We start from the raw sequence: 25633 nt of genomic DNA, 5'->3' as shown, positions 1-25633 counted from the left end.
CAGTCTGTGTCTTTTGGTTGGAGCATTTAATCCATTTATTTTTAAGGTAATTATCAATATGTATGTTCCTATTGCCATTTTCTTAATTGTTTTGGGTTTGTTTTTGTAGATCTTTTTTCTTCCCTTCTTCTTTTGTTCTCTTCTTTTGTGGTTTGATGACCATCTTTAGTGTTGTATTTAGGTTGCTTTTTCTTTTTTGTGTGTGTATCTATTGTAGTTTTTTTGGTTTGCATTTCCCATGAGGTTTTGATATAGCAGTCTATATATAAACAAGGTTGTTTTAAGTTGCTGGTCTCTTACTTTCCAGTGCAATTCCCATTTCCTGCATTTGTGCTCTCCTCTTCTCACGATTGCTGGTTTTGATATCATATTTGTGTGTGGATGATTTGCTTTTAGTGTATGTTTGCCTTTACCAGTGAGCTTTCCCATTTCTTAGTTTTCTTGTTTGTAGAAACAAGAATTCCCCCCCCCACCCCACCTAGAGAAGCTCCTTTAGCATTTGTTGTAAAGCTGGTTTGGTGGTGCCAAATTCTCTTAGCTTTTGCTTGTCTGAAAAGCTTTTGATTTCTCCATCAAATCTGAATGACAGCCTTGCTGGGTAAAGTATTCTTGGTTGTACATTTTTCCCTTTCATCACTTTAAATATATCCTGCTATTCCCTTTTGGCCTGTGGAGTTTTTGCTGAAAAATCAGCTGATAACCTTCTGGGGATTCCCTTGTATGTTATTTGTTGCTTTTCCCTTGTTGCTTTTAATATTTTTTCTTTGTATTTAATTTTTGTTAGTTTGATTAACATGTGTCGTGGCATGTTTCTCCTTGGGTTTATCCTGTATGGGACTCTCTGCGCTTCCTGGATTTGGGTGACTATTTCCTTTCCCATGTTAGGGAAGGTTTCAGCTATAATCTCTTCAAATATTTTCTCAGTCCCCTCTTTTTCTCTTTTTCTTCTGGGACCCCTATAATTCGAATGTTGGTGTGTTCAATGTTGTCTCAGAGGTCTCTGAGAGTGTCCTCAATTCTTTTCATTCTTTTTCCTTTATTCTGCTCCTTGGCAGTTAATTCCACCATTTTATCTTCCAGCTCACTTATCCGTTCTTCTGCCTCAGTTATTCTGCTATTGATTCCTTCTACTGTATTTTCCATTTCAGTTATTGTGTTGTTCATCACTGTTTGTTTGTTCTTTAGTTCTTCTAGGTCCTTGTTAAACATTTCTTGTATCTTCGCCATCCGTGCCTCCATTCTTTTTCTGAGATGTTGGATCATCTTTATTACCATGACTCTGAATTCTTTTTCACGTAGACTGCCTATTTCCTCTTCATTTAGTTGTTCTTGTGGGTTTTTACCTTGCTCCTTTGTCTGCAGCATATTTCTCTGTCTTCTCTTCTTTCTAATTTACTGTATTTGTGGTCTCCTTTCGCAGGCTACAGGGTGGTAGTTGCTCCTGCTCCTGGTGTCTGTCCCCTGGTGGGTGGAGCTGGGTCTTGTCCCTCTGGTGAGCAGGGTTGTTTCAAGAGGTGTGTTTTGGGGTGTCTCTGAGCTTAGTATGACTTTAGGCAGCCTGTCTGCTAATGGGTAGGGCTGTGTTCCTTTCTTGCTGGTTGTTTGGCCTGAGATGTTCCAGCACTGGAGCCTGCAGGCTGTTGGGTGAAGCTGGGTCTTGATGCCAAGACAGGGACCTCCAGGAGAGCTCATGCTGATTAATATTCCCTGGGGCTGGGAATTCCCTGGTGGTCCAGTGGCCAGGACTTGGCACTCCCACCACGGTGGCTTGGGTTCGACCCCTGGTTGGGGAACCAAGATCCCACAAGCCGCACAGTGCGGTGTGCCCCAAACTCTTAAATGCTCACTTCTATCTTAGCTTCCCCCAGCGCCCAGGCTACAGGAGGCATGTCTACTCAAAGAATAAAAATATTTAGATCAAGACCATTATACATTTTTCTTGTACCCCATTTTTCTATTCTGATTTAATTCTCCATAGATTTTTATTTATTAAAAAAATTAATAGCGTACGCTGAATAAGAAAAACACTAGAAAAAGCAAACTGTACATTTTAATCATGTTTAAGGCAACATTTACCTGGTTTAGAACATAAGGAAAATATGGCGGTGAATCACGAAGGATAATCTATGATGCTCTTGGGTAGACAGGATCTTTTTTTTTTTTTTGTCCATTTCTTCCAGGTTGTCCATTTTATTGGCATAGAGTTGCTTGTAGTAGTCTCTTAGGATGCTTTGTATTTCTGCAGTGTCTGTTGTAACTTCTCCTTTTTCATTTCTAATTTTATTGATTTGAGTCCTCTCCCTCTTTTTCTTGATGAGTCTGGCTAATGGCTTATCAATTTTGTTTATCTTCTCAAAGAATCAGCTTTTAGTTTTATTGATCTTTGCTACTGTTTTCTTTGTTTCTATTTCATTTATTTCTGCTCTGATCTTTATGATTTCTTTCCTTCTGTTAACTTTGGGTTTTGTTTGTTCTTCTTTCTCTAGTTCCTTTAGGTGTAAGGTTAGATTGTTTACTTGAGATTTTTCTTGTTTCTTTAGGTAGGCTTGTATAGCTATAAACTTCCCTCTTAGAACTGCTTTTGCTGCATCCCATAGGTTTTGGATCGTTGTGTTTTCTTTGTCATTTGTCTCTAGGTATTTTTTGATTTCCTCTTTGATTTCTTCAGTGATCTCTTGGTTATTTAGTCACGTATTGTTTAGCCTCCATGTGTTTGTGTTTTTTACGTTTTTTTCCCTGTAATTCATTTCTAATCTCATAGCGTTGTGGTCAGAAAAGATGCTTGATATGATTTCAATTTTCTTAAATTTACTGAGGCTTGATTTGTGGCCCAAGATGTGATCTATCCTGGAGAATGTTCTGTGCGCACTTGAGAAGAAAGTGTAATCTGCTGTTTTTGGATGGAATGTCCTATAAATACCAATTAAATCTATCTGGTCTATTGTGTCATTAAAAGCTTGTGTTTCCTTATTTATTTTCATTTTGGATGATCTGTCCATTGGTGTAAGTGAGGTGTTAAAGTCCCCCACTATTATTGTGTTACTGTCGATTTCCTCTTTTATAGCTGTTAGCAGTTGCCTTATGTATTGAGGTGCTCCTATGTTGGGTGCATATATATTTATAATTGTTGTATCTTCTTCTTGGATTGATCCCTTGATCATTATGTAGTGTCCTTCCTTGTCTCTTGTAACATGCTTTATTTTAAAGTCTATTTTGTCTGATATGAGTATTGCTACTCCAGCTTTCTTTTGATTTCCATTTGCATGGAATATCTTTTTCCATCCCCTCACTTTCAGTCTGTATGTGTCCCTAGGTCTAAAGTGGGTCTCTTGTAGACAGCATATACATGGGTCTTGTTTTTGTATCCATTCAGCAAGCCTGTGTCTTTTGGTTGGAGCATTTAATCCATTCACGTTTAAGGTAATTATCGATATGTGTGTTCCTATGACCATTTTCTTAATTGTTTTGGGTTTGTTTTTGTAGGTCTTTTTCTTCTCTTGTGTTTCCCACTTACAGAAGTTCCTTTAGCATTTGTTGTAGAGCTGGTTTGGTGGGGCTGAATTCTCTTAGCTTTTGCTTGTCTGTAAAGCTTTTGATTTCTCCATCAAATCTGAATGAGATCCTTGCCGGGTAGAGTAATCTTGGTTGTAGGTTCTTCCCTTTCATCACTTTAAGTATATCATGCCACTCCCTTTTGGCTTGTAGAGTTTCTGCTGAGAAATCATCTGTTAACCTTATGGGAGTTCCCTTGTATGTTATTTGTCATTTTTCCCTTGCTGCTTTCAATAATTTTTCTTTGTCTTTAATTTTTGCCAATTTGATTACTATGTGTCTCGGTGTTTCTCCTTGGGTTTATCCTGTATGGGACTCGCTGCGTTTCCTGGACTTGGGTGGCTATTTCCTTTCCCATGTTAGGGAGGTTTTCAACTATAATCTCTTCAAATATCTTCTCTGGTCCTTTCTCTCTCTCTTCTCCTTCTGGGACCCCTATAATGCGAATGTTGTTGCGTTTAATGTTGTCCCAGAGGTCTCTTAGGCTGTCTTCATTTCTTTTCATTCTTTTTTCTTTAGTCTGTTCCGCAGCAGTGAATTCCACCATTCTGTCTTCCAGGTCACTTATCCGTTCTTCTGCCTCAGTTATTCTGCTGTTGATTCCTTCTAGTGTAGTTTTCATTTCAGTTATTGTATTGGTCATCTCTGTTTGTTTGTTCTGTAATTCTTCTAGGTCTTTGTTAAACATTTCTTGCATCTTCTCGATCTTTGCCTCCATTCTTTTTCCGAGGTCCTGGATCATCTTCACTATCATTATTCTGAATTCTTTTTCTGGAAGGTTGCCTATCTCCACTTCATTTAGTTGTTTTTCCGGGGTTTTATCTTGTTCCTTCATCTGGTATATAGCCCTCTGCCTTTTCATCTTGTTTGTCTTTCTGTGAATGTGGTTTTTGTTCCACAAGCTGCAGGATTATAGTTTTTCTTGCTTCTGCCATCTGCCCTCTGGTGGTTGAGGCTATCTAAGAGGCTTCGGGTAGACAGGATCTTGTAAGGTATTAAGAAAGTCAAGTATCTGTAGTTATATGTTTATTATTTATGGTTTCAAATTTTGTGGTGAAGTTCATACCTGAATAAAATTGGAAGCTATAACACGGAGGCGGGCAGAAGAATCTCCAGTTCTTGTGAGCAGAACAGGAATGGTCCTTTCCACACAGTGAGTTGTTTCAAGCTTACCCAGTTTATGTTTAGGAATATATTGTGTGATTATCATTTTCAACAATTTCAAAGATGCCTGAAAGACCTAAGAAAAAAGTGATAAAAACAGATGAGCCACTCTAACTGAATTCCACCAAAAGAAAACATGTAATTTACTATTAGTTATAAACATGAACGTTACGCTGAAAACTACACGCTGTCGGAAGGACTGGAAATGGCCAACTGAAAACTGCTCTGTGAGCACAGTTCCCTGCACACAGAAGGCACGGGCTCTTATCTCCCACGTGTCATAAAGTCCCCGACATCTCTCCATGAGCCAAATATCTGATATTACCGCTGAACTGCATGAGCTCCTGTGTGAATGCAGATGACAGTGTAATTGTGGGATGTTCATTCTTAAGGCCCTTTCAGGGTCAGGAGAAGTCAGTGGTAACTCCCAAGCTCCTCAGGTGTCATGAAGAACAAAAACATAAAGAGGCATGTATCAGTCGTGGTGGCCAAGCCTCTGTGCACATGGGACCAGAGGGCACGGCCCACGGGGACAGACCTCAGACTCCTTAGCGACCACATTCCTTCCTTGAGAGCTTCATTCCTAGTGACACCACATGCTAGGTGACAACAGTACTGGGGACCAGGCTGCCTCTCGGGCTACCCTGACCTCCTGGGGACATCCTGGCAGCTCTCTGGCAGACACGGGGGCCCCTGAGGGGCGGGCAGGGACTCACTGGGGTCACGATGTCTCGGATGGCTCTCCTGATGAGGAATACGGCCGCCCTCAGCGTGCTCTTCAGGTCTTCCTTTGGGGTTGCCGCCGGTGCATCCATCAGCTGTTTATACAGGGCGAGCAGCGCGTCCTCCCGGTGCGACCATGTCTTGGAATAGGCCCCGGCCACCTGGGAGGGCGGGAGCCGGCCCCTCAGAGTGGGCACTTGGCCACGTCCCCTCCCCAGCAGCCCCAGCAGTCCTGGCAGCCTGCACCCTGCACCCCCGGCCTTGGTTTGTTTTAAACCAAGACACAGCTTTTCTAATAACAGGATCTCCACCCACTAGGTACGTGTATTTGGAGAAATACTCCTCCTAACGTGCAAAATTTAAGTTTATGTTAAAACATGGAACGTATTAAAAGTTCCAGCACGAGAATCTTTTGAGGCTGGTGACACGCTCAAGTTTTGTTTGCTCTGCTGTCCTCTTCCCTGGAGCTGGCAGTGCTCTCAGGCAGGAGCTGGTGTTGGACCCCAGCCCTGTCAACACCACAAAGGAGGCCCAGGCTTAAATGGATACTTGCCATGAAATCTGAAATTCTAGCTTATGCTTGTGCTGCTTCACATAAGGAGTAACTATCAAAAGACTTTGCCATTGAACAGTGAGGACAAAGGGCAGTTGCAGCATCAGGACCAGCAAGCCTGGGAGCCCTGTGGAGCCGCCCGCCCCTGCCCGTTGTTTGCAGGCTGTTTATATGAGCTTCTGTTCTTACCAAGGCCTCTCCCAGCACGTCCACGGCGGAGCTGGCTTCGCGCAAGGCCTTCTCTGTTAGAGGCTCAGGCTCGCCCGCGGTGCCCGCCCTGGGAGGCTCGCCGCTGTCCGTGTCCCTCCTCTCTGGCTCCGTGGCCACTGCCCCAGGCTGCTTGCGGGTCGCGGGAAGGGGCCGCTCATCGTAGGGCAGGGACTCGAGCTGCGGGAGGACAGGGCGGCTGCTGGGCTCGGTGCAGGATCCTCCCCGTGTGCTGACCCCCCCGTCTACACCCGTGGGCTCACTGCTTGGGACTTACCTGGTCAGAATGATGGTATTTTGCTAAATATCAGTCTTATCAAGCTGGAATAATTTATACAATAGGGTGTAATTGGAAAAAAAATTAGATCAGGGGTTTTATTCCCTTCTAAACTTACTACAGACCTAATAAACAAGCAATGTAGATTCTGCCGCGATTACTATTTACAACTAGTGATTTCAGTTCAGCTGACAGTAGGTCACCACAGTAAAAGTCATTACAGTTTTTTTCTGGCAAGACCTTTGGCATTTTCTTAGTTTATTAGTTTATTTCTGAGAAATAACTATCAAGCCTCATTTTAAACGCATCCAGTATCCAGCAGCCTTGAACTAACACAGGCAGCCAAAGCTCCAGATCCTTACGCCACCTTTGTCTGCACGCTTCAGCAGACATTTCCCGGGCTCTGCACTTGGTGACCCACGCAGAGCAATGGGAAGACAGACTCCCTGCCCTCGACGGGCCTCGTTCTCAGGGGGAGACAGATACACATTAAACAAGTAAACACGTCGCAGACTTCCAGGTAACTGAGGGCAGAAAGAGCGATTCCAGAGTCACTTTCTAAGGCAGGCATCACGGTGACACTGAACAGACAAGGAGGACCGTTTATTCATACTTAATACTTGCTGAGGTCTTAACTGGGTGTACAACACATGTGAGATTCAGTTTCTCATCTTTTAAAATGTACTCACACTTGTAAAACAAAACACGTTGAGGTACTAAAAAAGGAGAAATTAGAGTACTTTTAGATTGAGGTGTGCAACATAACAATTAAGTTGCAGACAAGATATCACTGGAGGGAGAGGGAGGACGGCAGTGCTCACAGACGCGCCCTGGGAGAGCCAGTGGCACGAGGCAGCTGTGGGCCTTTCCAACTTTCCTGGGCCTCTGGCTGCCATCGGCACTTGCCTGTGCCCGCCTGGCATCCTTCCTTCCTCCCCAGGGTCTACTGGCCACGTGGCCACGCACAGCAGGGGCTCCAGGGAGGCCCTGAGAGGCCAGTCGGCACCTTTGTCCCCTCTGGTCCTCGTCACTGCTCCTGAGGTGGCAGGTGACTGAGGCCGATCTAAGCAGGGTTAACCCGGGGACTCTGCTTAGAATGGGACACACGCTCCCCCCAGATGGCACAGCGTACAGACCTGAAGCTGAGGTCACATGACGGGCCCAGCCTTCCAAGAGGGTGTCTCAGAACCACAGAAAACAGACTCGCAAGACAGGAATCAAACCAACCCTGGAACCCACGTGACCTCTTAAAATTCCCAGTTATAAATGCCAATAACCCCCAGTTTGAACCAGGTTTTCTGTCCCGTGCCACACAGGAGGTTCTAACAGGTACGGTAACTGTGTATGACTTGCACCGAGGCTCTACTAAGGTCATGCCAGGGTAGGAACCTGACGAATACTGTCTCATTTATTCCTGGAAACCACCCTTTAAGCAGACGTCTGTACATCTTTGCAAAGAGAAAAGCAGAGGCTCAGTGGATGAAGTGTGTCTCAGCCATTGGCTGATGTTCCAGCCGCAGCTTTTCTGCCCCTCTCCTTGATGCAGCGCAGGTAAGGCTGTCACTGTCTTGTACCCTGATACATCCCTTGTCCTGGGAAAGCACCCGGCATGATGCGGGTCCCCACTACATACATGTGGAATGAACTGCCCACAGCGTGAACATGAGTTACCTACATGGGTCTTGGGAGGAGGGTCTGCGGCGGGGGGTGACCGGTCCACCGCACAATGCTGAGGAGAAATGTCCAGGGGATGCGATGAAGGCTTCTCCTGAAGGAAAGGGTCTGCAAACTGGTTTTCTGTCCCCCTTTCTTCTGGCTGTGGCAGTGTGAGCGCGGGCTGCTGGTGGCAAGGGCTGCTGGAACAGACCAGGGGCTGGAGGGGCAAGTCCAGAGGCCTCTGTATCTGGGGAGAAACAGGCCATTCAATCCCCAGTGTCACTGCCCCACCAGACCCACCCCTTGTTCCCCCAGGGGAGCGCTAGTTTGGGAAGGCAGGGGGGAAACCCACACTGACGAGGTCCCATAGCCATGTCACTGCCCCCGACTGTCTCTGGATGGCTACTGTGTGGACCACTCAAGTGACACCTGTACCAAAACACCAGTGTGGCCGTGAGCGTCCGTGCATGGGGTGCTGTGGCGGGGAGGCCACAGGCGGGCAGGGAGCACTCGGGCTGGACCCGAGAGGCCTGTGCTGGTCACTCCGTGTCTGCAAAGCGGGCCACTTTGTGTCACCTGAACGAGTGCAACCGACTCAGCGGTGGTCACGTGCTGGGCCAGGAGCAAGCGCTCCGGGCAGACGACCGCATCTGGGGCTCCCTGTTCTCACCCCCGTGGATGGGATGGGGAAACTGAGGCACAAAGAGGCCAAGGAATAAGTCCGAGACCACAGAGTTGGACGGAGGAACGGAGCCCGGGGCCTGGCAGCGAGTGCCAGAGGCTGCACTCCCTGCACTGCCCTCTGGGTGCCGGGCCTGTGTCCCAGCCTGGAACGTGGGCTCTGGACATGAGACCCGCCCCACCCGGCCCGAGCCGCCAGGGTGGTGCTCTCTCCCTGCACTCTCGGGGACCGCACGGGCAGGGCTGCCAACAGGAGAGATGCAGTGGCCCGCCGGGAAGCCTTCCCACCCGACCTGCCCTGTCTCCGCCTCTGCAAATCCTCCTGCAAGAGTGCGTCAAGGCCAGGCCTAGGACACGGGCCCGCGGGCTGCAGCTACCTGTCACCGCTGTGGCCTGAGCCTGACAAAGTCCTCCGTTTTGCAACACACACGGCCGCCCTCCCTCGTGGCCCCAGGTGCGGGCCCCCGGCACCCACCAGCTCGGCGCCCACCAGCTCGTGCAGCCGCAGCTGCCCGTACACCCGGCTGCGGTAGCGCTCCATCTGCTGCTTCTTCTCCTTGGCCAGGTCGTAGTCCTCCTTCTCCACGGCGCAGCGCTTCTCCACCTCGTACCGGCCCAGCCGCTCCCCGACCTGAAGCACACGGCCGACCCGCTCACGCGAGGTGCAAAGGCGGCTTTAAAGGAACGCTTCGAGGACAGTGTGGGCGACCAGCTCCGTGTCGGGGGCAGAGGGGGACGGCACGGGGAATGGCGGGAACGGGCCACCGCCACCTGCGAGCTCACGGTAGTTTAAACATCCTATGTTTCCTGCGGCCGCGGGCGGCACGCGGCCCCGAGGAGGGCTCTGCAGGGGTGTGTGCTCTTGCTGTCCTTCCTGTGCTGACGCCCCTGAACCCACGCTAACCCCGCAGCCTTCAGAGGCCTGCCGTTTGCTGAGCGGGAACCAGGGCAGTTAGACACGGAGCCGCCGCCTTCCCCGCAGGCAGTACCTTCTGCAGGTCGGCAATGGCCTGCTTGAGCGTCTTGGCGTCGTCGTAGCGCTCCCTCTGGGCCGCCTCGCGCTTCCTCTCATCTAACCTACGGATAATCTGTGCCACTTCCGGATCCTGGTACATGTCAAAGGCCAAGTCATCTAGTGGGGAAATATAGTCAGACTTCCTAAAGGAAAGGAAAGGGTACTTTAGAGCCAGTTTCAATCTACGTGACGCTGCAGGGGGAGAGTGGGCCCCGTGCTCAGTGCTGAAGACACAGACAGTCTGGAAAGGTCCCACCCCCACCCGTTCCGGAGCATTTCCGGCTGAGAAAGCAGAGGCTCAGAGAAGTCAGTAACGGGCTTCAGGGTCACACAGCAAGTGCAGGCAGGTCTTGCTGACCCCACAGCGTATGCTGTTGACCATGAATTATATGCACTCGGGGCATCTGAGCCCTCAGTGCGCTCATTCACTCGTTTGGCAGAAATTCCGAGTGCAGACCGTGCAGGGCTCTGCTCTGGGCGCAGGGACGGGACAGAGCACGTGCATCATTTGCAGACGTGGGAAAACCAAAACCAAAGCCAGCCGTGACCAGGCCCCAGCCCTGCAGAGGCTGGCTTGGTGGCCCAGGCTGAGTCCAGGGTTGCATTTCACGCCACAGTAATGGCGACGAGCATTAGAGATGGAGAACTGCTACCACTGGGCTTATACCTCAAAGTGTCTGATCGTAGGACATCACCATCCAGTCCTGCAGGAGATCAGAGAAATCCTTCCCAGAATAAATGACCTAAATGTGATCTGAATAACCTGTTTCAGATTACGCATCGCCTCCCTCTTTCTTCCCAATTCTATAACCGGCCAGCAGCTTTCTTCTGGGCCTGACGTTTAGAACCAGGACGCCGTTCTAACTACTCGACAGAAGTGTTAGGGGACACGGTTCAGAGTCTCCCAATCTGCTGCATCAGAGGCAGGAAGACGCCTGCTGTTAGCTTCGCCTTGGGTGTCCTTGCAAACAGGGAATCTCATTAAAGAGATTATTTGTCATAAAAGTTTGGTTGATTAACAATATATTCAAACAGGACGGGGGACCACATCGCCTTTCAAAAGCAGCCGGGACCCCCTTCCCCCACGCCTTGATTCAGGCGGCTGCGGGCACAGCAGTGGGCACACGGCCACGGCGGCTGTGAGCATCTCCGTTCGTCTCAGTGACGACTGAACAAGAGCACGTTTCTGTGCTTCCAAGATCCGTTGACTCTTTTTACCTAAATACACACCACACTCTCAAGTCTAACTCACTCTGCCTTGAAGTTCCAGAGGTGAAACCAAGACTTCTTTACAGTATAAAAACCCTACGAAGGACGAAATGATGTTGCAATGCCCAGGCATCGGCAGCGCCCACTTTCCACGATGCCCCAGCGGTGCCTGTGGACTCAGCCTTGGGCGCTGCCCACAACCTTTCAAGACCTCCCTCTACCTTCAGGAAAACCCTGGCCGGGGGGGGGCGGGGGGGGCGGGGGTGGTGGTGGGGCAGGACAAGAAACTGCAGTTTACCGTCCCCCACGGCTAACTTGATAAAGTACTGATTTAAACAGAAACCACAATTCCCCAGAGGGCTTTTCTTGGAGATACTAAACCCGGTAAGTGAGCTTAGTCGTCCCTGGTCCCTGTTCACCAAGGGCAAAGCCGGGGGCAGCACCTCCACGGCGCTGAAGGAAGTGGAGACGTACCCGCCGTCAGCGCTCCCCCCGTGCTTCTCAGCCCCACCTGGCAAGGTGAGGACTCCAGCAGGCGGGAGGGACCCGGGCTGGGGGCTGAGGCGGAGCTTGTGTAGGTGGGACGGGTCACCCTGCACCGTGACTGTTTATACACGCAGCTGTAGCACGGCCTCCGCTCCAGTGTGCCATGCTCAGCACCACCCAGAGGCTCCGAGCAACGCACAGAGAATTGACCCCACGTTTGATGCAAACGAAGAGCCAGCAGTTCTGGCCACGTGCGTGTGAGCGTGGAAATACACCACAGGTCATGGGCAAATGTCAACCGTCTACTAACATCTAAGCATCTTATCTTTTTGCTATTGGGAAGTTGCCATCAGAAAAGGGGACCTGGGTATTGTTTTGAATTCCTTTCTCTTTAGGCCGGGCGCCTGTGGAAGGGGTCCCCCTGCTTTAATAAACAGCAGGCACATGACAAGGGTGCTGAAGGACTCTGTCCCAGAGGGGCACCTAGGGACAGAGGGTGTAAAGTGCCGCGCCCTTGGCCTTGCCCTCCACGCCTGACTTGCTAAAGAGTCAGCAAGATAGCGAAGTCTGTACAACTGTCCACGTGACGAGTGTGGAGAGGAACTTACAGAAACTGATGTGACATGCAGTTCTCACTCCCTTAAGGAATGAGGTTTTAAAGCAGATATAAGATGAACTTTGGGGTAACTGGTAATCTGGGTCAATTAATACTTCGATTCTTACCTATGAATTTGCCTGTGCCACCAAAATACCAAAGGATGGCTGACAGATCTTTTATCTGAATGCATTTGAGGAACTGTCTAGTAATACCAGAACATATGAGAAACGAAGTCATCTCTGAAGGGCAGTGAATGAAGATGTGCTAAATAAAACGGCGACCTTAATCTGCAGTGTATTTAAGACAATCCCATCAGTGGCTTATTCGGCTCCAGACTGAATGTAGAGGCCCCCAGGTCCAGGATCCTTTCTTTGGAGCTGACTTGCACTTTCATGATTCCAAGGAAAATTACAGAAATGTATTGCCTCGGGTGGGCGGGGCTCTTACCCAGAACAAGTTCCTTCGAGAGCTGGGTCCTCTGTGTTGTGCCCTAGATAATGATCAATCAGCTTCTCTCTAGAGGTCTTTGGGGGAAAAAGTTATGCTTAGTATCTCAGAGAGAAAAGGAACAACATAAAACAGGGATGATCTGACATAAAGGTGTCAGTCAGGGAGCTTCAATGATCCTAGTGTCCTGGAGGGACAACTAAAATTCTCGAGTAAAGTTTAATACAACAGCTGCTGAAAATTATCTGCTAGCTGTTCACCAGATAGTTTTGTGAGGATTTTTAGGATGATACTTTTGTGACAAAAATAAACGATCCCCTCTTGTTAGAAATAAACGTCCCTCTTCAGGAATGAAACTTCCCAAACTTACAATATTGCTTTCATCACTGAAATCTGCAGGGTCTCCAATGATATTTATTGCAACCAAAGCAACCTAAGAAAGAGTTAATCAACAGAAATTAAGCATAAAATGTTTGACATGACTTAACCCCGTTATAACAAACTCTGAGCCAAGCTGTCGTAAAACGGGATGATGCACGGCAAGATGCTTCAATTGTAAAATCTCACGCTAATACACAATTATTAATGACTTGTATAGATTACAGAAGTTAATGTTCTAATGCTGAACCAAGAGGGTATTTTAATGTTTAAAGGATGTTAAAACAATATAGCTAAAAAACCTCCGAAGTTTTAACCCAGCTTTATATTGAACCATCCACTCAAGGTTAACGATGGGGTCACATCTACATGATCGTGGTAAATTAGACAATGAAATGAAAACCCACGTTAACATAGCTTGGTTTGTCCAAGGCACTGATTCTCACTTGACGGGGAGGAGCCGCCTTCCCGTACCCCCTTCCTTGAGAATCACGGTTGCTGAACTGAAAACTGAGGAGTTACTGGTGAATACACAGATGGGGTGGAGGAGGGAAAAGGCTCAGAATTCTGCTGTCAAATACAGACCAGGCAACATGACTGTCTCAGAACTCTCCTTCAGCTCACTTGCTCAGCATAAAGCTCTGACTTGTTGGAATGCTTGCATTCCTCTTGGAGGGGGCAGGGAGTGCTGTAAATACTTGTGCTAATTAACAAGACTGCTTTGGACACAGTTGATTTCCACTATATTCTTTATGCCAAAAAAATAAAAAGAAAGGGACGGAGGGAGCTAGAGAGACTCTGGACTGCATGCATCATGAACCCGCATTCTCGATTTCCAGCAGGGGATTTATCTCGTAAGAGTTTAGTGGGTTTATGTAGAACAGTGTTGTCCAACAAAAATACTGGGCTGGCCAAAAAGTCTGTTTGGATATTTTCCATGAGATGTTATGGAAAAACCCCAACAAACTTTTTGGCCAACCCGATATAATGCAAGCCACATATGTAATTTAAAATTTTCTAGTCGACACAGTGAAAGAAACATTTAAAATTGATTTTTTGATTTTACCAATATATTTAAAGCTAGTGTATCCAAAACATCCCCCTCTCCTTGTGTAACCGAGCCTGGGTCACACATGCAGCCCACGCACGTGGACGAGCCACGCTCCCAGCGTGCACAGCCGCACGTGGCCGGTGGCTCCAAATCGGAGCGCGCAGCTCCAGGGAGCTTAGCACTCTCCCACAGACACCACCTTAAAGGAGGAGTCTGAGATGCCACAAAGCAGGGGGCGGGGCAGGGGTGTCACCAAGGGGAGGGCCCATGTGTCTCACCTGATTATACACATTGTACTTGTTGATATGGTTTTGGTGAAAAATCAGCTTAAGAAACTGTCCTACTGCATCCACATAAACCGATTTTAGTTCCCGGGCTTTGCAACCTGTCTTCTCATTGTCACAGAGAGAGACGTAGCTGAAAGAAAAAAACACAACTCTGGAATCACGCTGATGTGGAAATACGCTGCCTTCGGTGCCCACTGAGCTCCGCAGGTTTCAAGGAAAGTTAGGTTTGGAATGAAAAACCCTAGGGAATAAAGCCCAGCAGTCAAATTCTAAATAGCTCTCTTCAGATAAGCTCTGCAGCTGAAAAGTGGCCTGAATACGACCGACAGGAACACTGCTCGGTAAGCACACTCAGCACCAGGCAGCGTTCAGAAGTGGTGTGACCTCCACCCGCACGCAAGTACGTGAGACAGCGCCAAGGGCAAGGGCGATTCCTTAGTGTTTAATTGCTCTGAGGTAGAATTAGGCTAAAAGTCCCCACCATACGTGTTTAATTTCATTCTTACCCAAGCCTTCGAAACCGCTCTGCTTGATATGGTGCGAAATATTCAGGCAGGCTCTCACTAACGTAGAACTCGATTTTACTGGCAATCATATACTGGTGAGCGAGCAACTGTAGTTTTCTTATCCGACATCTCTCCACCATTTGAAGAACAATTTCTTGTGGAAACTGGCAAAATCTGAAAGAAAACACATTTTTGTTTTATCTGCAGGATCTCCGTAGAGGGTTGAGGGATGTTCGCAGCCCACTTCCACGTACGTGGCAGGTCTGTGGGTTCTGACGCTGCAGGGTCCCCGGTGCTGTCCCCGCCCTCTGGCCTTCCAGTTGCAGCTGGAGCTCGGAGTGAAGGTTTGCTGGGGTCTGCCAGCCCCCCAGCATGAATCATACTTGGAGCAGTTAGTTAGTGGTTTGAAATGAAACCCAAAGTTTATCACGAGATAAAAACATCAATCTAAAGAGGCTGTACTAGTGAGTCAAAGGATTTTCCACCAGAACCTGAACACTTCAGGAAACCCCTTGCTTTACAGAATCCTGAGTGGAGTGAGCAACGATCAATACTTCAAGAGAGCCTCTCACGCTCACTCAGCCGCCTGGAGAAGCCTACAACTGTCCACACTGGAGCTTCTAATTCTGTCCAGAAGGGACACAGCGCACGAGAACGTCACACTGCAGTATATGATCACGACTGGTGGGGGGGGGGCAGCACGATGCTTCCACAGCGGGCAGCGTGTGCGCCGAGCTGGCAAACACTGGGTGCGCACGACAGTGGGCATCGAGGGCATCTAGAGCCGAGGAAGCACCGAGGATGCGACAGTGGGAAAGGCCCCTCCAGCACGAGTCACGATCCTCCTCGAGTGCAGTGGTGACCTGGCCACTGGCCGGCCTGGCCCCTCTCCTGCCTTTCCTTCCAGCAGCCCCAGCACACTGCAGGTGCCCGTCCCCACCACAGCTGAACTGCACCTGAGCCAGCCTGCCCCTTCTCTTGACCCCATCACCCCATCAACACACACGCACATGCACCCTCACTCACACAGACTCTCACACTCTCACACACATTCACACACACTCACACACTCTCATACACACTCACGCTCACACACAAACTCACACACTCACACAGTAACACACACTGACACACACTGACAGACTCACACACACGAACACACACACACACTGAAACTCACACACACTCATACACACACTCACACACACTGACATGCACACACACACACTCACACAAACCCACTCACACACAACACACCTACACACTCACACACACACTCTCACACTCGTACACACTCACAACACACACTCACACACTCTCACACTCATGCACTCACAGGGTCACACACTCACACAACATACACACACACTCCAGAAAAGCCTGAGGAGCCTCCCCTGACCCTGCCTCCATCTCCAGCTCCCATCCCGTTTCTCAGCTGCCCCCTTGGCCAAGGTCACAGGCCACCACTGACCTCCATGAGGCTGAGTGCAACGTACACCTCATGGTCCTGACCTCCTGGGCCCCTTCCTGCCTCGGGCTGCCTTCCCGTCCGGCCCTGACTGTGCCCTGGGCTGGGTTCCAGGTTCCCTTCTCTACCTAGACTCACTGTGAGGCATCCCACCTGCCCCATGGCTTTGCAAACCTCCTATCAGGGAGGAACCCCAAGCAAACACCATCCTGTGTCTGCACTTGCGCATCTTGTTGGTGACTTGACATTGAGTGCAGGCATCCTCAAAGCACCAGATGTGATGCAGACACACACACCCCTGACCCCGCTCCCCAAGCCGCCCCAAACAGCCCCCTCCCCCAGCTTTTCAGCATCGGCACCGCACCCATCCTGTGGCCCGTGCCTGTCCTTACGCCTCCAGCAGGAGGGTCACCATCAGTGGGCAGGACAGAAAGAGCACAGGAAGGATCGTCAGGCTGAACGGACGGGACTCCGGAAACTTGTGTGTTTAACTGAGGGACGTAAAAGGGTGAACGGGGGGAGCACTGCTGAGAAGGCGGGGCCAGTGACTACGGATGGAACAGACTCGTATTCTGGGGGGTGGTCCCTGGGGTTTTCTAACCGCCAAGGTTGTAAGAGAGATGCATGGGGGGCAGGAGGGCAGCCAGGAAACTGGGAACTTAGCAATTCGAGCCTTGAATGCCCTTCAGTCAAGCACTGCTTTAGACATTTCAGATATTTACTTTTTTTAAATGCAGGGCATAGACATTATGATTGGTGGTGAGATCATTCTAGACATAAGGACACAGTAATCTCGTGTGGAAAAAAATCCTTTATTATTTAAAAAAAAAAAAACAAACCTCCAAAACTGTTTAAGGAAAACTAAGATGACTGACAAAAGTTTGAAGCTGTATATTTTAAAACCCTTCAAAAAAAGGGCTATGGGAATTCCCCAGCAGTCCAGTGGTTACGACTCAGCGCTTTCACTGCTGAGGGCCTGGGTTCGATCCCTGGTCAGTGAACTATGATTTAGCTATTCAAAGGTAGCTTATTGAGAGTTTATAGATGAATCAAAAATACCCCTCAAACTGATTAAAAGAAGGGACAATACACTGCAAATCAGTGAAGAGAAATCCATCTAAAATGGAGCCGGGGGCCCTGCATGGAGGGTCTAAGGCATGGACTTCCTTCATCCGGGCAGGGAGCGGCAGACTCGGCTGCCCCAGCAGCAGAAGGGAGACTTTCTCCTGGTCCAGTAACAGCCCAGCCAACGAGATGCTGTGACCACCCCAAACCCTCGCTTTCCTCCAATGGACTTAGGTTCAAAGCAGCCCCTCCCAACTGCCCCTTTTCTCTATAAAATAAGGTTTCTCTCTCTCCTTTGTCCTCAGACCCACCTATGCTTTCACCACTTTGCATGTCCCGAACTGCAATTCCTCTGCCATTCTGGAATAAGCTCATTTTGCTGGCAAAAACAACTGGCTATTTTATTTTTAAGGCTGACATTGCATGGTGTCCAGAAGCGGGTTCTGGAGGAGATGGACCCTGGACCCCCGTGTGACAGCCGCCCGTGCCCTGCGCCCCGCTCCCCTCCCCTGCCGCAGTGAGAGCCCCCCTCCTTCCGGGCCAGGAAGCCTCCGCTCAGATCGACCTCCCTCCTGGTTGAGTGCTCTGACTTTATTTGGGATCTGCTTTTTTTCTTTTTGGGAAGGCTTTGTCCTTTTGGTGAGTACTCACTCATTTGTTCCCCCTATTGGAAGTGTGCTAGAATTTTGGTAAAATTCCACTGGAATCAGGCTATTTAGGGATTTTTCTTTTGCTCTTGAGAAAAGCTCTAAGAAATGGGACCCCAGTCACCTAAATGCTCTAAGGGCACCCTCCTTCGGGGACCCTGGCTGGTGTTATGTTTAAAAACTATGGTCCTTCCTCATGCACATTTTAAACTAAATAGACTGACTTAACCCCAAATACTTCAGAATACCAAGGGCCATTATGGGGAACTTTCAACCTCTCCAAACTTGTTTCTCTCAGAAGCAAATTAGAAAGCCACGGCTCTAAAACTAAACAGACTGAATGCGATGCTTATTTTAATTGGTACCTTGGAGCTTCCAAACACATCCAGGACTCTAAAACTGCCTCTTTACAAAATACCATTCCTAGACTAACAGAGGTGAACAAACTGAAAGAAGACAAAATAGCTTCTGAGGCCTCTCTCCCCTCCCCCCTCCCCCTTGTGCCCCTGCGCCACCTTCCCTCCCCTTCTGCCCATCCTCACCTCCTCTGGGCCCTCCACCCCCTCCTAACCCTCTTGCTGAACTCCCCTTTTTCTCCAAACCTCTCCCTGTTTCCCCCTCCCCTGAACTTATTAAGTCCTGCCCTTTTTTTTTTTTTTTTTTTTTTTTATTAATTAATTAATTTATTTGGTTGCACCGGGTCTTATTTATTTATTTATTTTTATATTTATTTTTGGCTGTGTTGGGTCTTCGTTTCTGTGCGAGGGCTTTCTCCAGTTGCGGCAAGCGGGGGCCACTCTTCATCGCGGTGCGCGGGCCTCTTCACTATCGCAGCCTCTCTTGCTGCGGAGCACAGGCTCCAGATGCGCAGGCTCAGTAGCTGTGGCTCACGGGCCCAGTTGCTCCGCGGCATGTGGGATCCTCCCAGACCAGGGCTCGAACCCGCGTCCCCTGCATTAGCAGGCAGACTCTCAACCACTGCGCCACCAGGGAAGCCCAGTCCTGCCCTTTTAAAGCTAAGCCTTCTAGGGGTCTAGATGCTAAATCTCTAGTTACTTATGTTGCCTGGACTAAAGCTGAACTTCGAGCTATAGTCAAAGATTTTCCCAAAGTAACTGAGGATCGCCATGGGTTTGCTGAAGAACTTATCCACTTATAAACCTATCAACCTGGCTTCTCAGATTTATATCAATTAGTCCACATGCTTGCTGGTGAAGGTCAGGCCCAACATTGGATGAAACTTGCCTGATGGGAAAATCCTGAAAGGGATTTGGAAAAACAAACCCTGACCGTTAGCAGGAAATCCAAGAACTTGCTAGAAATTTTCGCTGAAGAGTTTCAAAAGGTATTCCTAAGCATGATGACTGGAACAAAATTCAGGCTTTGCATGCAAAAACCTATAAAACCTGTTCAAGACCATTGTAGTTGTCTTCAGACTGTCTTTAAAGAAAACTCTGGTCTTCTTTTGGATGTTGAATCTGCTTGGGTTGCCTTTAACTCTGTGTTCATTAACGGGCTGAATGGGGATTCTCTTTCAGTTAAAAGGACCAGGATGGGGGCTTCCCTGGTGGTGCAGTGGTTAAGAATCCGCCTGCCAATGCAGGGGACATGGGTTCGAGCCCTGGTCCAGGAAGATCCCACATGCCGCGGAGCAACTAAGCCGGTGCGCCACAACTACTGAGCCTGCGCTCTAGAGCCCGTGAGTCACAACTACTGAAGCCTGCGTGCCTAGAGCCTGTGCTCAGCAACAAGAGAAGCCACCGCAATGAGAAGCCCGAGCACCACAAGGAAGAGCAGCCCCCGCCCATCACAACTAGAGAAAGCCCGCGCGCAGCAATGAAGACCCAAGGCAGCCAAATATAAATAAATAAATTAAAAAAAAAATAAAAAAGGACCAGGATGGAATGGGAAACTCTGTCCACTCCAGGTTTGGTTAATTTGGTAAATCAGCTCGTTTGCACCCTAGACAATTCAACAAATGGAGGCCCCTGCCTTGGAGTGCTACACAGTTCAAACAGTGGGGGTTTTAACGAACCCCCAAAGATCCCCGTCTCGGAACCCGTTCCCTTTTGTTTGGGCCCTCTGAGAGACACACACTGTTTTCTTCTTAGGCTCCTTCATCCTTATTCAATCATTGGGCAGAGATTTCTTAGGAAAATACCATGCTGGAATTTCTTTCTCCTGAAAGGGGGAAATAGTTCTAGAATTTGACAGTAGCCATCAAAATAGCCAAGCAGGGAACTGAATGACCCTTGATATCTTTTACTTGCTCTGTCTCAGATGCATTAGAGGTGATTTCAAGGACACTCACTAGTCACTTGTCACCAATGGATCAGCTACCACTTTCCTTATGGGCAAAATCTCCAACTGAAATACCCAGAATCCAGTGCTCCTCCTATTAAGATTCAAACATATCCCTCAAAACTTCTCCCCAGAATTAATCAGTACCTTATAATTAAATAAAGAGGTCCTTCAAGGCATCAAGCCCGTAACAGAAGATTTCAAAGCCGCAGCCTCATTATCCCTTGTTCTAGTCCCCGTAACACCCTGCTTTGCCCGTGAGAAAACCCAGCGGCTGAGGATGGAGGTTTGTCCAGAAACCGGAATAAGTGACACCGTTATCCCTGGCACCCTGTTGTTCCTAACCCGCACATGCGACTAGCATCCATTCCTACTAAAAGCAGAATCTCATTGTAATTGACCTATGCACTGCGTTCTCTAGCATTCCCCTTGATAAAGCTACTCTGTATCTCTTTGCTTTCACTTGGGAAAGAACAGTACACCTGGACAGAAATGCTTAAGGGTTTTACTGAAAGTCCTTCTTTTTTTAAAAAATTTATTAAAAAAAAATTCTTTTGGCCGTGCTGCGCAGCACGTGGGATCTTAGTTCCCGGACCAGGAACTGAACTGCGCCCCCTGCAGTGGAAGCATGGAGGAGTCTTAACCTCTGGACCGCCAGGGAAGTCCCTGAAAGTCCTTCTTACTTTTCAAAGCTTAAAGGCTGACCTGGACAATGCAGTTTTCTGCAGGCTCTACTTTATGACAATATATGGATGGTTGGCTTCTCTCCTCTCCTCTAAAACTTCACAGGAGGACAGCATTCACCTGTTAAAACCTTTTAGCCTTAAAGGGACATAAAGTCTCCAAGGAAAAACTGCAGTTTGCTCAAACTCAGGTTCAATATTTAGGGCACCTGATCTTAGAATGAGGCTACCTTTAGATACAGGTAGGCTTCATGGTACCCTCAACTTCCCCAAATCTAAAACTCAGCCCAATTACGAGGTGTTCTGGGCTAGCTGGCTACTGTCAAAACTGGACTCCAAATTTCTCTCTTATGGCCCAGCCCCTGCATGTTTTATAAAAAACAACAAACCGGACCCTATTATTTGGGGGCGATCAGGATGACATAACCTTCGGAGCCTTAAAGAAAAGCTTAATAAGGGCCCCTGCCCTTAGACATCCTAATTGTGAGCTTCCTTTCTTTCCCTTTGTATATGAGCAGGAAGGGAATGCCCTTGGACTACTCACCCCAAACACAGGGACCATCGTCGACCCAATCGGCTACTATAGCCGACAGCTGGACCCTGTGCCATGGGGACAGCCCCCGGTCTCAGAGCCACTCCTGCCACTGCTCTTTTGGTTAAGGCCACCAAAAAAGTAATCATGGGATTCCCTCTAACCGTCTTTGCACCCCGTGCAGTAGAAGCTCTCCGGAATTCGCATCACACTCCTGTGAGACCCTCTTGCTAGCTGCTCCTCACACAACTCTTTCTTGCTGTAATAGCCTCAGCCCTGCTGTTCCTCTCCCCGCTGCTGACAAAACTCTTCCAGACTGCTTAATACTGACACATCACCTTTCGACTCCCTGCAATAGTTCACAGGAAATTCCTCTAACCAATGTAGATTTTTCATGGTTTACTAATAGTTCCTATCTAAAAGATGAAAAAGGTAAACACTGTGTGGGGCTGCTGTCGCAACTCCTCTTGAAGTCATCAAGGCAGTATACTTTTGGCTACTTCAGCCCAAAAGGTGGAATTATATGCTCTCACTAGGGCTTGTACTTTAGCCAAGGGCAAGACCACCAACATTTATACCCACAGCCGGTATGCCTTTGGGGTAGCCCATGACTTTGGGACGTTATCAAAACAGCAAGGTTTACTTACCTCTGATGTGAATAAAATTTCAAATGGCTCTCATGTCTAAAATTTATTAGATGCCATACTTCTGCCAGCTGCTCTGGCTACTAGCAAGGTCCCTGGGCATAACGGACTCGAGTCCCTGTAAGCTAAAGGAAACCATCTTGCTGACATTTCTGCCAAAAAATGCTGCTCTCAAAGGAACCAATGGCTAACCCTCTGTCATGGTCCAAAGGGATATCCTCCATATCTCCCAGATGATAATCTGGAAACATTGACTAGAAATGCCCAACAACTGGCCCCAGAAAAGGAAAAACAATATTGGAAATTGAATAACTGTTGGCTTGATAAAGAGACAGAACTCTTGGTTTGGGCCAAACAACAATCTGGTCCTACCAGAAATTCTAAAGTTCCCACTACTGACCACTGCACATGCCTTAAGCCACTGGTCTACTGGCAAAATGACAGAGTTCATGAACCAATACTGGTGAAGAAACACGAAGAAAGCTGTGAAAAGCGCCCACCGCGCTTGTCCCATCTGTCCAAAACACAACCCAGGAAAACCTGTCTGCACTGCATTAAATTGCTAATGGGCCACTCAAGACCTGGCAAAGGGATTTTATTCAGCTGCTCCCATCTCAGGGATATAAATATGTCTTAGTCATGAGTTGCATGTTTTCTCACTGGACTGAAGCTTTCCCTTGTAGACAGGCTACTGCCTCTTCTGTGGCTAAGATCCTGTTAGAAAAGATCATCTCTACCTGGGGAACCCCCCCGAACTTCAGTGGTTGAACACTTTGACAGGTCTGTGCTGTCTGGCTGGTTTTACACTTTCACTGTCTCACCATCCTCAATCCTCAGGGCTAGTCTAATGCATTAATGACATCATTAAGACCCAACTGGCAAAATTTGTAGAGACCCTCCAAATACCTTGGCCAAAAGCATCACTGTTGGCCCTTCTAAATGTCAGATCCACCCGTTTGGGAACTCACAAACGCTCACCCTCTGAGACAGTCACAGGAAGCCCAATGCACCTGATTCCCGCCTCCTTTGATCCACAGCTGATAAACGGAGATATACTTCAATTTTGTAAGGGCCTTACTGCTTCCACTGAAAGTAATCACACTTTAGTAATGTTTTCACAACATGCTCCCAGGAGATGAAGACCTTAAGTATCACACCATGCAACCTGGAGATTTCACCTACTGGAAAGGACACCTCCAGAAGGACTCCCTTCGACCTCACAGGAAAGGCCCCTATCAGGTACTGCTAACCAACCCTTGTGCTGCTAAGCTCCAAGGAATGGACTCCTGGATTCATGTCACCTCTAAAGAAAGCACCAAGCCCTGAGTGGACCTGCACACCAACTGGCAACTTGAAAGTAAAGATTTCCAGGAATTGAAGCAGACAGCATCTGATGAGACAGCTTTCCCAAGATAGACCAGGCCCATATACCCTTTTCTCACTATTGCTTCTTACCTTATTTTCTCCCTCTCTACCTTGGACAGACATTGCTTTTATGCACATTTCCTGATCTACTGCAAAAGAGGGAAACCTCTCTGATTGTTGGATTTGTCACCAGAAACCTTGATCTGTCCATGACAGCAGTGACCCCTACTCACACTATAAGTGACTTCTCTGGAATCCCAAATGCCACTCGGTACCTAAACTGTTCCGCAGGTCCCTTGTGTAAGGTGAGACTACTAAATCCACATGCCCTTGTTCCCTGGCTTAATTTAAGCTCTCTTGAATATACATACAGAAGACACTGGAGCAGCCAATTTGAGTCAGACCTTTTGTAAGCTGGCTGTCATACCCAAATATTTAGGAAGACTTTTAGTATGTGATAACATCATACTTGAGTCTTGGTTGAATGACGCCAAGTCCTTGATACCGACAAATGAGCCCATAAATGCTACCCCTGATGAGGGGGTCCTACGTGCTCCTCCTGGTTACTCTTCTATATGTGGAAGCCTTGGTAATGGCCCCCGTGCTTGGGCAAGTCATCATCTTGACAGCTGGAGGGTAAAAGAACAGTGTGCTTTTGCTGTATTCACTGTTCTACTTTCTCTTCATAACAGATCAGAAACCTCCCATTGGTCTATTGTGTTAAACCTCCTTAGCTGCCTTACATGGGAACTTCCAGCAGGCGTATATGACCCCAGGTTTGCCTCTGTAGGGAGAGCTGCCCTTCTCCTCCCATCAGAGTAGGTGCCAATGAACACGATTAGAAATCTCTTCCTAACATTAGGAGAGCTGGCCAATTCCACAGCCGAAGGAGTAGCAGCCCAACATCGATCACTTATTAGCTAAAGTAGTTTTAGATAAGTGCATAGCCCCCAATTACCTATTTGCTGAGCAAGGAGGTGTTGGAACAATAGCAAATACCATCTATTGCACATGGATAAATGTCTCGGGAGAGGTAGAAATCCAATTACACAAAATCAGGGAGCAAGTGCACTGGTTGCAAAAAATTTTCACCTGATATTCCATGGTCCTTGGATTTGTTCAGCTGGCGAACTTCAGGCCTAGGGTCATGGGTCAGAACCATCATACAATCTGGAACTGTCATGTTACTTTAAACTTTGTTTTGCATAACTATTTTTAACCTTTGTACCTGTTACGTGTCAAACCTTTGTAGAAATGATGTGCGCAATAGCGTGATGTTGGCTCAATGCTTTGAGATCTCCAACGTGCACAACCTTGACAAGATGTACACTTTAGACAAGAATGCTTGACAGTCTTCCCTTCTAACCTTCCTTGTTCCTCAAACATGGTCTTAATTAAATGGTTTCCTACTGCTATGTACTTTCCCTCCGACTTTGGATGTGACAAATAGGAAGGGTCCTTCCTGACACTGAAGGACAAAAACCACTAAATGCAGAAAACTTGACTCTTGATCATTGATACTTTTGGAGAAAGTTCTTGTTCAAAAGGGGGAAATATGACAATTAATAAAAGGAAACCTCAATTAAAATGGAGAAGGGGAGCCCTGAAGGGGGAGCTCTCAGGCACGTATCTTCCTTCATTCCTGGGCAAGAAGAAGCTGACGTTACTGCCCCAGCAGGAGAAGGAAGATTTTCTCCTTGTCCAGCAACAGCCCAGCCAATGAGACAACGTCACCACCCTGAACCCTTGCTTTCCTCCAATGGACTTTCACTCAAAGCAGCCCCTCCCAACTTCCTCCTTTTCTCTATAAAGCAAGGTAAAGTAAGGCTTCTCTCTCTCCTTTGTTCCCCAGACTTGCCTATGGTTTCACCATAGTTTGCATGTCCCGAATTGCAATTCCTCTGCCATTCTGGAATAAGCTCATTTTGCAGGTAAAAGAACTGGCTATTTTATTTTTAAGGTTGATTATTACCTAAAAAGGTATGTATCTCTTCAAGATAAACTGACAGCTCTAAATTTGTTTCTTTTTTTGGCCATGCCGTGCGTTTTGCAAGATCTTAGTTCCCTGACCAGAGATGGAACTCGGGCCCCTAGCAGTGAGAGCACTAAGTGCTAACCACTAGACCACCGGGGAATTC

General features: G+C 47.9%; 1 protein-coding gene across 2 annotated transcripts in view; it reads right to left on the bottom strand.

Moving 5' to 3' along the window:
• Positions 1-25633, bottom strand: part of CEP104 (centrosomal protein 104) — a 50605-nt gene that overhangs the window by 19056 nt on the left and 5916 nt on the right. Inside the window, exons 3-12 of one of the 2 annotated variants that reach the window (XM_082469425.1) lie at positions 14791-14964; positions 14276-14414; positions 12939-13001; positions 12569-12645; positions 9803-9971; positions 9289-9444; positions 8152-8379; positions 6182-6379; positions 5433-5600; positions 4619-4792 (exon numbers count right to left, since the gene is read on the bottom strand). In XM_082469425.1, coding sequence (XP_082325551.1) covers positions 4619-4792; positions 5433-5600; positions 6182-6379; positions 8152-8379; positions 9289-9444; positions 9803-9971; positions 12569-12645; positions 12939-13001; positions 14276-14414; positions 14791-14964 — 1546 coding nt within the window. The remainder of the gene's footprint in view (positions 1-4618; positions 4793-5432; positions 5601-6181; positions 6380-8151; positions 8380-9288; positions 9445-9802; positions 9972-12568; positions 12646-12938; positions 13002-14275; positions 14415-14790; positions 14965-25633) is intronic. The other variant, XM_082469426.1, reaches the window with a different exon arrangement.

This window comes from Balaenoptera physalus (genome assembly GCF_965194825.1).
Source record: "Balaenoptera physalus genome assembly, chromosome: 1".
Classification (NCBI taxonomy): Eukaryota; Metazoa; Chordata; class Mammalia; order Artiodactyla; family Balaenopteridae; genus Balaenoptera; species Balaenoptera physalus.
Note: the sequence above shows the minus strand (reverse complement) of the source record. Positions and strands in the feature narration are given on the sequence as shown.